At 52.1% G+C, this 13,519-nt stretch overlaps 1 protein-coding gene across 1 annotated transcript in view; it reads left to right on the top strand.

Moving 5' to 3' along the window:
- Positions 1 to 13,519, top strand: part of RGS6 (regulator of G protein signaling 6) — a 491,338-nt gene that overhangs the window by 468,069 nt on the left and 9,750 nt on the right. The window contains exon 16 of the mRNA XM_081830314.1: positions 905 to 958. Coding sequence (XP_081686440.1) covers positions 905 to 958 — 54 coding nt within the window. The remainder of the gene's footprint in view (positions 1 to 904; positions 959 to 13,519) is intronic.

The following is a 13,519-nucleotide window of genomic DNA, read 5'->3' as shown; positions in this document are numbered from 1 at the left end:
GTACACACGACACCCTCCTCTCCTCCTATGGTAGTGTGTGGTAGTGAGCGACTAGGCCTGGAGAGAGGATTCAAGGGCTTTGCCTCTTCTTGCCCCTGGCAAGGGCTCCTTAGCTAGGAGTTCTCCACGGGGGTCCCTGAGCCTCCTGTAGCCAGTCCTGCGTAAATCTCGGAAGGGGTCACCTGCCTACATACGGAGAGAGCACTTTCTGTCTGAAACATTCCTTCTGAGGCGCAAGACCCTGTGTCAGCAGAGAGGACGTGGGTAGACCCTCCTTGCTCTAAGGACACAGAATGAAAGGCAGCAGGGGCCCAGTAGGAAGTAACTGCAGTGAGCGAACTTTCTGGCTGTGTCTGGGTGGGGAAAAATCTGAGAGTCCTAAGCCCGACTCCTGGAGGCATTGATGACCTCACCTTGCCCACGGCCACTTCCTGATGTCCCATCAGGATCCCCTGCCTACACCCAGCCTTCAGGAGTAGTCTGGGACCCCCAGGTGTGTGCCTGCAGCCTCGGGGACACAAACCGGGGGCTCCAGCCCACGAGCACAGCCAGTGGGAAGCAGGGAGCAGACAGCTCCCAAGGGCCAACAGTGGCTCGTGCAAAGGCACAGAGGCTCTGACTCCGAGCCCAACAGCACCACCGATGGCCCCTTAGAAGCAAACACCCCTCTCTCCTAACTGCACCACGGACGCAGCACCATCTCTGGGGGGCTTCCGTTTGCGGTCTCTCCCGCTGACTCTCACCTATGGCGCTGGCTGCTTCTCTTTTCCCGTTTTTCGCCGTTTTGCTGTTGTTTTTGTGCATTAGCTGCCGCTGCTGCTGTTTGGAAACCACATGTAAGCTGAAGAGTTTTTTTTTCTGTATTTTTCTCCCTACCTTTTTTTTTTTTTTTTTTCCCCTAAAGCCAGAAAGTGAGCAAGGTCGTAGAACTTCCTTAGAAAAGTTCACTCGCAGTGTGGTAAGTTCAGCTGGTTTTCTTCCCTCAACGTTTCTTCTGGTTTTTCTTTGTTTCTTCAATTTTTTGTTGTTGGTTGTCGTTTCCTTCGGGGTGGGAGGGAGTCCAGTGCTTTCCCCACTCGATACACCCTTTTTCTTTTGCGATCATCTGCGGCTTCTCTTCTAGGGACGGGTTTGCAAACCCCAAGCAGCTCCCTCTGCAGAAGGTGCACACACAGCCACCTAGCCACGGGCCTCACGTTTGATCTTCTGCTCGGGGCTTTGAGGAGGAAGGACCCTGCTGCCCTTGGGGCTGCACGGCGTGTGCATCTTCCGCAGCAGCCCAGGGAGAAGGCCATCGAACTGTACCATGAAATAAATTGGCTCAGAACCATAGCTCATCTAAAAAAAAAAAAAAAAAGAGAGAGAGAGAGAAAATTCCAAATTTCCCTCTGTGAGCTCTAGCAATCACACAGGTGCAGGTCGGGAGCTGATGCTTCTCTGTAGCGGCTTTTGCGGGTGCAGAAGGTGACCGTGCTGCATGGGTCCTGGCGATGCAGTCTAGCTGGCGTGTGTTGGTGGCCTCTGCATGAGATCCGATGTCCCTTACGCCCCCTGTCAGCCTCATCCGCATAGTGGGACAGGGAGAGAGGCAGTAGCCGTGGGGTGGAGGAAGAAGCAAGTCCCCAAGCTGTCCCTGTGCTCCCCAGGACAAGGCCTTATCAAGCTCCCCGGGCCTTGACCGTGACCGAGGGAGTAAAGGTGGGCTATAAGTTCACTCTTCTTGTAGGGGAGGGGCCTGTTACTCATGCACATCCAGCTTCGAGGGGGGTAGAGAGCAACACAGTGGCAGATAGGAGACCCCGTGGTAAGAGGCGAGAGCACTGAATGAGTAGGGCCTTCCCCATGGCGCCTGGTGGGGGTTCCGTCCTGTGGTCTGTAGAACAGCACGGACCCATCTCTCCTCTTCCTGCCATTCTCTCCAAGATTCGAGCACAGGGCTTGGTGTACAGGAAGGCCTCGGTCTCACTCATTCACTTGCTCATCAGAAACGAGCTGCTGAGTTCATGGGACCTAGCCTGCACTGTTAACATCAAACCAGTGAGTAGCAAAATGGCAGCCAGGGAACAGGACTCCCATGCATGGAACTGGCCCTACTTCCCTTGCCAAAGGACAGAAACCCACTGATGCTGACTTGCCCTTTTCTTCCCCCTCTGTTGAAGGTCCTTGTAAACCTGACTACCCCCGTGTGATCTATATCTTTACTTCATCTTTTTAACATAAATTCTAAGAATTCTGGGTTGAAAGCAACCTGTCATAGCTAGATGCATTTTAACGGAATTTAAACATGATTTTGAATTTGCTAGACGTAAACATCACAATAGCTGTGGTAGGGGGCGATTAAAATATGAGTGCTCGTCCCTTCTCTTCTTTGGTCCTCTCTCTCTCTGGCCTTCCCTCATGAGAAATCAGAACTTGCTGAATGGAAGACCTGCTGGTCCCTGGTGTGTCTTCGTGGCTGGTTTGCCACGGCTCCATGGCTTCACACACCAAGAAGGTGCCACAGGCTCTCAGGCAAGGCCTACGGGAGTTTCTCCACCCCGGAGGCCCTATGGAGAGTGGTGGGAACCCTCCCTTCCTTATTGCTTTTGAGGTGCACACTGTGGGTAGAGGATGTTTAAGGACTTTGTTGACAAACCCAGAGTGTACTGGGAGGCCAGTTGGACCACTGGGTGCAAACTGCAGGAGAGGAGAACTCCCACAGCCCTGTGGAGGCCCTTCAGGTAGACCGTGTAGGCTGAGGGTGTGGGAGAGGAAGGCTGGTACCCAGACAAGATGTTCAAACATCTCCAGGCTGCTTTTCACAAGAAGTGGGTATTGGGAAAGGCAAGAATGATCTCAGTGAAGCTCTGTGAAGAGCTTTTAATGATGTCTCTTCATCCCAGAAGTAGTGTTGGGTCAGTGGTTCTGCAAAGTCTGTTAACAAAGCATTTAGAACGAGAAAATACCAGACACCTTCCAAGTGTCTCAAGTGTGCATGTGGGACAAATTACAGAGATGTTTTCAGGGCTAGCTGAAGGAGAAAAATCTTCCAAGCTCCTGAGATTTTTAGCATCTATATGATAAAAGGTCCAAACTTCAAAAAAAGTTTATAAATTCCCTGCTGTTCTTTTGTGAAGACTCTAATGGGGGGTGCATTCCGACCTTTTGGTTCCAGTGGTGGAAATGGATTTGCATTGATGCAGGCCATGCTCCCTGTGCTCTGGGGGCCACACCACCTACCCACGAGATGTGGCCGTGTCTGAGGAAATGGTCTATGACTGTAGAATAGTGGCAACTTTCAGAGTAATTGAGGCTGGACCCCAAGAACTTGGTCTAAAACATCCCAGTGTTCTAATCAAATGGAATTAACCAACCAACCAATATGCTTTTCAATCTGGTAGCCATTTTCTATCAAAATGCTAGACCTCTCTAAAGGGAGATCTATATGAATATGTCATCTCCTACCTCCTGCAAACTATAAAACTCAACTAGTTGAATAGTCGCTTTCCCATGTCACTGGGAAAGATGTGTAAAAAGACCATCCATGTCATGGGACTAATAATGGAAAAACTAAGGAGTAAAGCTACACAGTTCATAGACCAAGGATGTGGACCAGCTGCCATTTAGGACTAATTGGTGGCAAGAGGCCTGGATCCAGGTGGTTGGATAGCTCAGTCGGCTGTTCTCCCATGCCAATGTCCTTTCTTTTCTTGGTAAAAGAGAAAACTTTGGAGAAAGCGAATTGTTCTTTCCAAGTCTTAAGACGTATTATGACATGGAGGGATTATCTGTTAAAGGCCAGAGATGGCCCCTTTTACAGGAGATGCTAAGGAGTAGTTTCATGTGCTGCAGAAGGAGCCTTGCAATCCCCAGTAGAGGCAATGCTGCGTGAGCTTCTCCTTCCAACGGAAACTTGATTCTGAGTCACCCAGAACTTGAGTATACAGTGCAATTGTCAGGGGATGGCTGTGCCGAACATCGTGTAGTTGGGGCTGCTGGAGCCACGGGGCCTGCACAAAGCCCCGCTGATTTGACAGGAAGGCTCAGGTCTAAGACTGAAAGTCTATGGCATAGTGCAGCTAGTCCATGTTGTACCTTCATTCAAAACAGAAGACAGGACTCCGATGGGCCCAAGCCCCACAGATGGCCAGCACGGTGCAGGCTAGATTTCAGCCCCTACTTGACCTTCAGCTGCCCTTGGGCAGTGAATGACCCACACCACTGCACATGGTGGGGGCCTGGTCCGAGAAGGCCCAGTCCAAGAACTCTAACCTACAGCAGCCGCACAAGGGCGGGGGGGCCCACACATGGTTTCAGGTTATATGAACCCAGCCTGTCTCCCCTGAGTCCTGTGCGCTGGGAGGCTTCCTTTCACTATGGCTGTAAAACACGAAAGCCCCAGGGGGAAACATGAGGTGCATCACTGTGGCTCATGTTTGCATCTCTGTTCCCCTCCTCCTCTGATTCCTTCTGGGGGGTCCTGGTGTGACCGCCTGGTGGAGCAGGGGACTTCTCCAACTCAAGACTGCTCCCTACCACTCAGCGCCCAGCAGCCTGCCGTTCTCTGCCATCCTCCTGGTTCTGCTGCAGACAGATGACAAGGCGGATGTGAGGGTGTCCAGAGCAGAAAGGCTTGCTGCCCCCTTGCTCTCTCTTAGGCATGCTCATTCCCTCGGGGCCTCCCGAGAGCCGGGAGGGCCCTGCCGCGGGCTGACTCTGACACAGAGGCCCGGGATGCCTAGGAGGAGGGCGAGAGGAAGCAAAGCTCCTTCCACCAAGGCTCAGCAGCGGCCATTTGGTTGTCGCTTTCTGGGTGGTGGCCGAAGCTACCTGGGGAGGAGAAGCTAGAGAGGGTCTGCTTCTTGTGTACAGTTCTGTGGAAGCGGCCCCAGGGGGTGATGCACTCGAGGGGGGTCAGCAACAGGGCAGCAGCCTCCCTGGAGGCTTCCACCTGGGCCTGGCGGTTCGGCTGAAGCCCCAGCTGCCCGGGCCTCAGGCTCCAAAGATGGGAAATGGGGTTGCTGGGGCCTGATCAAGCACCAGAGGCCCCAGAGGGGAGCGGAGATGAGGACCAGGTATTCACCTACCTAAGAGAACTTGGCAGTGGAGCTTCGTCAAGGTGCTCCTTGGAATTGAAACCACAGGGCCGGAAGCTCAGGGTGCCTGGCCTGTTCCCAGTGGCATCTCCACAACAGGCGGCAAGGAATGCAGCAGGAAAGTCAGGCGGGGACCAGGAAGCTCTGGGAGCCAGCTGTCACCCGCCCTCGCCCCTCCCGCCCTCGCCCCTCCCTCCCTCTCCCTCTCCTCCCTCCCTGGCCACAAGGAAAGCTGAGGGAGGAAAAGTCAGCAGCTCACCTCCCCGCCTTTCCAGGCAGTGCTGCAGGAAGAAACCCCAGCTCCAGGCCCAGATGCTGCACAGGAAGTGGAAGGCTGAGGCTCCGGGCAGAGGGGGTATTGGGCGGCCCAGCAGGAGCGGCTCCTTCCCCCAGGAGGCTGGTCCCCCTCCCCCTCAGCGTGTCATGGCAGACAGCCACCCACCCCTAAGGAATGAGTTCTCAAATACCTAGACTCAGCAGAGCCCCCAAAGGGCTTTGACCTCAATCAAAAAAAAAAAAAAAAAATCCTTTTGGGCTTCCAGCCGAGGACTCTTGGCTACAAATCTTTACATAGGGTTGGTTTTGATTGCAAAACCTGGGGCCCCTCTGGAACCACAGGGTCAGACTGTCGTTCTAGACTCTCCCACTTCAGAGCCCTGAGGCCCAGCAATAGTGAAACCGTGGCCTGCCCAGAGATGGAGATGGACTTCCATGGTAGTATCTGGGAAGGAAAGCATAGACTCCTGCCTCTCTTGAGCAGTGAGGACTTCTGGGACCCTGTGGAATTCGTCATCAGCCCCAGGCGGAGTGGCCCCTGCTTCTAGCCACAGCTTGCTAGCTGTGCAACCTCAGGCAAATCGCTAGCCCTCTCTGAGCCCTGGTTTCCTCCTAAATACAATGGCTTGGACTAAATAATCTCTACAGACTTTTCCAGCTGGGAGTGTCCATAGGTCTGTGCTGCTTTCTAGGCTACGATTCCTGAATTGTGCTAATCCTCCCTCAGAATGAGCAAAGAGCTGCCTTCCTGATTGGAAAGTGGCTGCCAGCCTTGGGGACAGGGACAGAAACCATGGCTAGCATTGAGTTGGATCTGTATTTAAAAGCCCTGGGCAAGGCTGTGAGGATAAAGCCCCAGCAGAACTAAGAGTACCACAGGCTCCCTAAGCCATAGGCCCGCTCAGATCCCCAGGGCTCACTCACACACTGTGACCGCTGTGGGGTGTGGGGGGGGGGTGTCACCAGAAACGGGGTAAGCAACACACGCTGGTCACCTCTGCCAGTTCTGCAGTCCCTGCCCTTCTGGATGGATGCCCAGCTGGGTGTGTGGTGCGAGGTAGGGATGAGGTCTGCTGGGCAGAAGGGTGGGCTCCAGGGTGGGTGCCATGGCATCACCGTGACTCGTGGGGCTTGGGAAAGAATGCAAGATGAGCATCTGGGGACCTCAGCATCATTCTGCTGCTCACCTGAACCACACTTTCTGATTCCCTGGAGAACTCTGGGCCAGCTTGCCACTGTCCTCTCTCAGAGATGGGCAAAAGGAGGTTACCAAAGTCTGTGCTATCCTGGTTATAGGCAGTGGTCAGCGAAGCCTCCTCTGTCTCTCTCTCTCTGTCTTGGCTCCAAGTAAAGCTTCACAAAGCATATTTAATAGTATAGTGTCGTAGCTGGAAAATGCAAATGTAAAAGTCTATTTTTTATACACACACAACATGTAAGACAACCAAATCAGCTTGGCTGCCAGGATGCAGAAAAGGAAAAGTGATCAAGGGATTCCCAATGGCAGGGGATGGGCTTGGGTCTTCCGAAACTCTGGGGAGGAGTGAGATTTTTGTGTATCACAAAGGGTCAGACGTTGTCAGTTTGGAGAAACTCAACCCTACATCCTACCACTGCTTTCAGAAGGAAGAACCCTCAGCTGTTGCAGCTGATGATTCAACCTGTCAACACAAAGCAGCCAAAATCCCCTCCCCACGAAGTGCCTCCCCCCCGGGAGAAAACCCAGCAGTGACTCAGCCTCCCCACACAGGGGCACGTGGGGCACACAGCCAGGCTCTGCAAAGCCGCTCCCGCTTCCTCTCGCCAGCCTCCCTCCCCACCACCCAGGCCCTCTTTTGCCTTCCCCAGACCCCAGTGTGAGGAGCAGTCAAGTGAAAATCTAACTCCTCTGAGGCAGAAAGGCACAGCTGTGTGTTTACAGCCACTGATTCAGATCCACATCGCATACCCTGCCAGTCTCCCGCAAGGCAGGCTGGGGGCAAACTGTGTCTGTACGTGCCAGGCGGGAATCTATTTCGGGAAGTGACCTGCAGCCCTTTGCCATAACAGAGGCTTCCTCTCACCCCCCACTCAGGAAAGATGTCCTTCTAGAAGGAGCTCTTATTTTAACAGCGGCTGATGGGGTTGTGGGATTTCAGCCTGTTCCTTGTCACTTATTTGGTCAGACTTTTGGCACTTGTCCCCAGGCAGCCACATGGGAACAGCCGTGGGTTCCCATCTGTCCAGTGAGAAGGCAGAGGTTGAAGGTGACCGCAGGGCCCTCAGTGGGATGCACAGTGGGAAGTGCAGAACTCAGCAGGACAGAACACCCACTTCTGCAAAGGATCGAATCCACCTCTGTCCTGCCAGGGGGACAGAGGGGCCAGAAAGAGAAACCCCCAGGTGTTAGCCAGGCTTTGGAATAGCAGAAACCTAGGAAGGGGACAAAGCTGCCAATGTCAAGGGCAAGAACAAGAGACCCAAGTCGGCCTGTGTCCAGACTGGAAAGTTAGAAGTCAGAGAGCTCAAGTTCTAAGGACCTTGAAGGCTAAGAAGTAAAACCACCATGGAGTTCCCCCCAAATGAGCTCCTGGGGAAAATGACTCGGGGGTCTCCCCTGTTGTCCAGCAGCAAGTGAGTGTCTTTGATTCGAGTCAAGTTTGGGAATCTCAGCATTCTGGAAGGAGGGCAGGATGTAAAATCTTACATAGGCACAATCTGTGAAATGTTGCCATGTAGCAGAAGGTTAACTGGAACACTGCCGTGGGGCTGAAAAAGGCTCGGGGAGGGGGGCGGGTATTGTCAGCTTTACGACGTGACCTGAAGGCCCATGAGGGAAGGACCCTTTGGTGGCTCCCCAACAGATAGGAAGGCGAGGCAGGGCTGGGAGCCTGGAACCTCCCCAGCAACCGCCCTCCTGGCGGTTCCACTCTCCCCAATCACGGCCGAATCCTTTTGACCCGAGCACCATGGCCCCAGCAGGAATGGTTCTTATTGGCATAGTATTTGGCAGGAACTTCCCACAACCCCCTTGTCAGCCTGGCTGATGGTAGAAGAGTGACTATCATCACTACATCCCCCTGCTCCAGAGAATATTTATTCATGTGCTGCTGTTAGCGCAGTAAGGTTGAAACCAATGGCAATTCCTGCCCCTCCCCCCCACCCAGAACTGGGTAAAGCCAGTGTATTCATGGCACCTTAATGACTGGTAAGAGGGTGAATTCCTAGATCTGTGTCAACCGGAAAGGCGGTTTCTGGTGGTAGGCCACATGGCCTGGTCCTATCGACATCCTTTTTGAGGACTCAGATGAAGAGAAAACACATCAGTCATATTCACAGATCAGCACCTGCAAGGTGTTGTTCCTTTGGTAGACAGTGGAATTCTATTTGAAGAGTATCTCCTTCAGGTGGGGATGGTGGGTCAAAAACAACTACATAAAATTTAACAAGATAAATTTTATGTTAAAAAAAATCCAGCCTCATAACTATAGGATGGCATTCATAGCCTTTGCTGTAATTCAAGTAAAAAAAAAAAAATTCTGGGGTTGTAGTTGGCTACAAGCTTCATATAAGCAAAAGCAAGATGCAATTGCCTTAAAAAAGAGAAAAGCTACTTTAGGCTATAATACCCAAAGTGGAATGACCAAAAGAGAAAAATGTCTCACTGCTTTCGTGTTGTTCTAGACTGTGTTGAGTCTTGGTTCTAAGCCCCCACAATTTGTCAGGAACTTGAACAATCTAGGGAAAATTCAGAAGAGAGTAACTGAGGAAGCCATGTCGGGTGGGATAGAGATGTCTAGCCCCTCAGGAGACGAGATAACCGTCATGAGATATATTTGTGTTTGTCTCCCACAGTAAGTGGACCTTTCTGGGTGGTTTCAGACAAAGCTAGAAGAACTGGGTAGAAGATACAGGGAGGGCCACCCTGCTGGAGAATAACAGTAGCAATTTCCCAACAGTGGGGTATGTCACCTTGAGGATCACCAAGCTCCCTGGAAACGTGCAGAAGCTGAATGGCCAAGGGTATCATAGAGCAGCCTTCTGCATTGGATTCTCTCTCTCTCTCTCTTTTTTTTTTTTTCTTTTAGAGAGAGAGGGAGAAATGTGGGGGAAGAGCAGAAAGAGAGGGAGAGAGAGAATCTTTTTTTTTTTAAGATTTTTATTTATTTGGGCGCCTGGGTGGCTCAGTTGGTTGGGCGACTGCCTTCGGCTCAAGTCATGATCCTGGAGTCCTGGGATGGAGTCCCACATCGGGCTCCCTGCTGAGCAGGGAGTCTGCTTCTCCCCCTGACCCTCCCCACTCTCATGCTCTCTCTATCTCATTCTCTCTCTCAAATAAATAAATAAAATCTTTTTAAAAAAAAAAGATTTTTATTTATTTATTTAACAGAGAGAGAGAGAGAGCACAAGTAGGCAGAGCAGCAGACAGAGGGAGAGGGAGAAGCAGGCTTCCCGCTGAGCAGGGAGCCCGATGCGGGGCTCGATCCCAGGACCCTGGGATCATGGCCTGAGCCGAAGGCAGCCGCTTAACCGACTGAGCCACCCAGGCACCCCGGGAGAGAGAGAATCCTAAGCAGCCTCCACGCCCAGCGTGGAGCCCAATGCGGGGCTCGATCTCACGACCCTGAGATCACGACCTGAGCTGAAATGAAGAGTCGGCTGCTCAACCACCTGAGCCACCCAGGCACCCCTCTATCCTGTCTTTTAGCTGGAATCCTCTGATGCATTAAATATTTGTTAAATGGATCCTACTGCATTTTAGTCTATGGTTTATAAATAAGTCTTAGAAAAGGAGAGTGGATCATATGGAGGGAGTTTGCTGAGATTGGAGGAGAGGGATCCAAGAGTCAGATCAGCCTCTGCCTTGAGGGAGAAAAAGCCAGATGATGACACAAGCCAAGCAAGGGAAACTGTCAAGGAGCGGAATTACTGCCCTTCACATGTCATCCTTGCCTTTTGTTTTGTTGGGTGTTTTTTTTGTGTGTTGGTTTTGTTTTAAGCCGATTGCTGCTGCTGCAGCTGAGCTCTGGCAAGAGGGCTCTCTCCCCTGAAGGCCTGAAGGGAGGTCAGGGAGCAGAGGACACAGACGCCTGCTGGCACAGGGCAGCTGAGCAGCGGTCGTGCAGTCGGGCTGAGCACAGCCGGGGTGGGCTTGTGCATGGGGGACCCTGGCTCTGAGTTGGAGAAAGTTTGGCCTGTCCTCCTTCCCATCCAGAAAGGGCGCTTTTTTGAAAGCAGCAAAGATGAGAAAGCCAGTTGCCTTTCGCCCAATGCCAGTTGCCAACTTCAGGGGCACAGGCTGTTCCAGCACCATCTCCACGTGGCCGGGAGCAGAACATGCTCCAGAGGCCTTAGACTGGGGACAAACTGCCCTTCTGGCGCCCCCTCCTCCTGGGGTCTGCCTTGAGGACTTATCTTCAGCCCAACTCAGGGGAAGGAAGGGCTCTCGTGTCACATTCTTTCCAGCTGTCCTGAAGACCAGCACGATTGCAAATGACACTCCCTCTTCTCTCAGGCTTTACCAGGGCTGCTTTCTACTCATCATGGGATTGTATAATTATGGTGATTACAGCTTATGGCTTTTTTCCTCTCCTCATCTCTTGCTTTCAGATTCTTTGAGGCCTCTCATTAAACATGGCGATCCCCATAAAGTCAGCAAAGTTTTAATAAGACATTTTTTAAAGCTAAAGAAAACCCAGTTAGAGTTGATTGGTACTATGTCCCTAAAGACAGTCCTTTAAAACTCTGTCAGGCCATTGGGGCCTGGATATAAGAGGTGGGGAGGGAAAGGTATGGGGATCTGGAAGGCACCCACACTTTTTCACAGGGTTGGAGAACCATCCCATGCCACACCCCTGGCCTTTCTCATTTGCCCCAAGAGCAGGGTGCATCTGAACCCCCATGCCGAATGGGAAAAGACAGACCATCAAGCAAGGATAGAGGGCCTGGCCTTTACATCGAAACAGATTAAGTTGGAACATAGAGATAGGAACAGCCAATACAAAACTCAATCCAACCTTGTAATCTGCAGCAAAAGTAGAGAGGAAATTCTGATGGATTTTCTGTCCTGGATGACACTGGAAGGTTCTAGGGCATCCATTTTTCTAAATATGTAAAGGAGTCAAGCATTAGCATTTGTGAGTGATCGCAACGCTGCGATCCTATACTTGATGGCGGTCTCCTTGGTAATGACACAGCTCCAGAGCCCGTCATTTGCTAGCTCTCAACGATAGCTTTTCCTAAATTGTTTCTAGATCTATAGGATGTTATGGGAAGGATCACCAGGAAAGAGTGCAGGTGGGGTGGTGGTCACCGGAACCCCCAACCTGCCCTTTGGCAGCTTTGCTCAGGTTTCCTGTCAGGGTCCTCTTCCTCTTCACCCTCCCCAGGACTGCATGAATAACCACAGGGAGGTGCACCTTGCCCCCGCCTGCTCTGAGAAGCTCCTCGTGGCTGACTGCCCGGAGCTGTCCAGACCACTCCTTACCGCAGCCGTAGCAGGTAGTCACATCTGGGCTGTGCCTGAGCAGCACCAGCCAGCCAGAGCCAAATGTTGTTGAAACTTGGCAGTGACATTTCCAACTGCATTTTCACCCCCTACTAAAGACCACCTGCTCACTTTGCCCTGAGAACAATGTCCCTTTGGTGCCCCCCCGGAATGCGCAGAAGCAGACTGGGTTAGAGGTGGACAGCCCCGGCTAACTCCTGTCTGTCCACCTGAGATTGGCATAAGACCCCAGGGGAGCCGCTCACTTGGCTGACGGATATAACACAGCCCCAGCCTTCTGCACAGGGTGGATGCTGGCACCGAATGAGGGCATAAGAGTAGTTACTGCCATTTCTTGGGGGCTCACAGTGCTTTACTGCGGGTGTCTGCACCTGCTGAGCTTGGCAAGCAAGGGACTTCGGTTCAACTTCAGCTCTACCACTTAACAGCTTCTCTAAGCCTCAGTTTCCTCATCTGTAAAGGGGAGATAAGAGTAAAAGATTAAGTAGGGGAAAAAATGCTTAGCAGAGTGTTTGTAGTCTATGTGCTCAAGTGGAACTCTTTGTATTACTATTTGCATTATTACGTTGTTTGCCCCCCATGCTTAGCTCGTATTACCTTACTTAATTTCCAAGAATATTCTCTGAGGTAGGTATCGTTATATTTATTTTGCAGTCGAGGATGGCTACATGCATATCTCATATATGACAATGTGTGCAAGGCACATCCAATTATCACAGTGACCAGCTCGTAGAATGACTTGATAGATGGTAGCTGTTATTATTGGCTTATTTTTAAAGTCCAGAGCCAGTTTCTCTGCTTTCCCTGGGAGTGGAGGGACCAAGGTGACTGGCAGGCCAGCTTCTGCCCTGTGGTCAGTTTCTTGGAGGCCCCTAAGCACTTCCCAGGAGGCCGTGAGAGCTGTGTGGTGCTGGGAGTGGGGAGAGCCACCTAGAAAATGTTGCATACATTGTCAGAATCTGGCATTTGCCACCTCCCCCTCACCCCCACCGAGGTGCACAACCCTGAGACACCTCCTGCTTCCAGACGCAGATCAGGAGTGGTTCTCCCCATGACAAGCGTGTGCAATGCAGTCCTCCAGATGTAGCGCTCTGCTCAGCAGAAGCCTCATTCCCAGAAACCCTCACCTCTCAGGTGTCTGTGGCCACCCTGAGCAATACAGCCTCCCTGAGTCTGGTTCTCCATCTGCCTCCATCTCCATCTGGTTCTCCAATGCCAACAAAGGCTTGTATTTTTTTAGCCACACACTACACAGTGGGGTTGTTCGAGGAGTCAGAAGCAAGTGGCTGGGGATGCTTTGAAATCCCTCCTAAACCAGATCCCTGGGGTACATGCTTCTCCTGCTTGTGGTATTGACAGAAACCGAAGCGGGGAGGCCATTTCCACTGACACGAATGGCTTCTTCTGGGGGGGAGAATTCAGGTTTTATAGATGTATCTTAAAGTAAATGCGTTAAGTTTGCAGTGCTTGTCAAAGATTGGCATTTTAGGAGCCTGATATAAAGCTCCGCAGCCAACCACCTGGCTGCTTCGGCGGCTTGCATGAGATGCCTCCGCGGCTTGCACGAGATGCTTCTGCGGCTGCCTGTGCTGGAAACACGCACACGAACGTGCGCACGGAGGTCCGCACGGGCGCATGCGCCGCCTGCCCGGCCTGGGCCTCTGTGTTCAGGGTATGGGAC

Source organism: Leptonychotes weddellii, chromosome 9, assembly GCF_054177405.1.
Source record: "Leptonychotes weddellii isolate Sample4059 chromosome 9, ASM5417740v2, whole genome shotgun sequence".
Lineage (NCBI taxonomy): Eukaryota > Metazoa > Chordata > Mammalia > Carnivora > Phocidae > Leptonychotes > Leptonychotes weddellii.
Note: the sequence above shows the minus strand (reverse complement) of the source record. Positions and strands in the feature narration are given on the sequence as shown.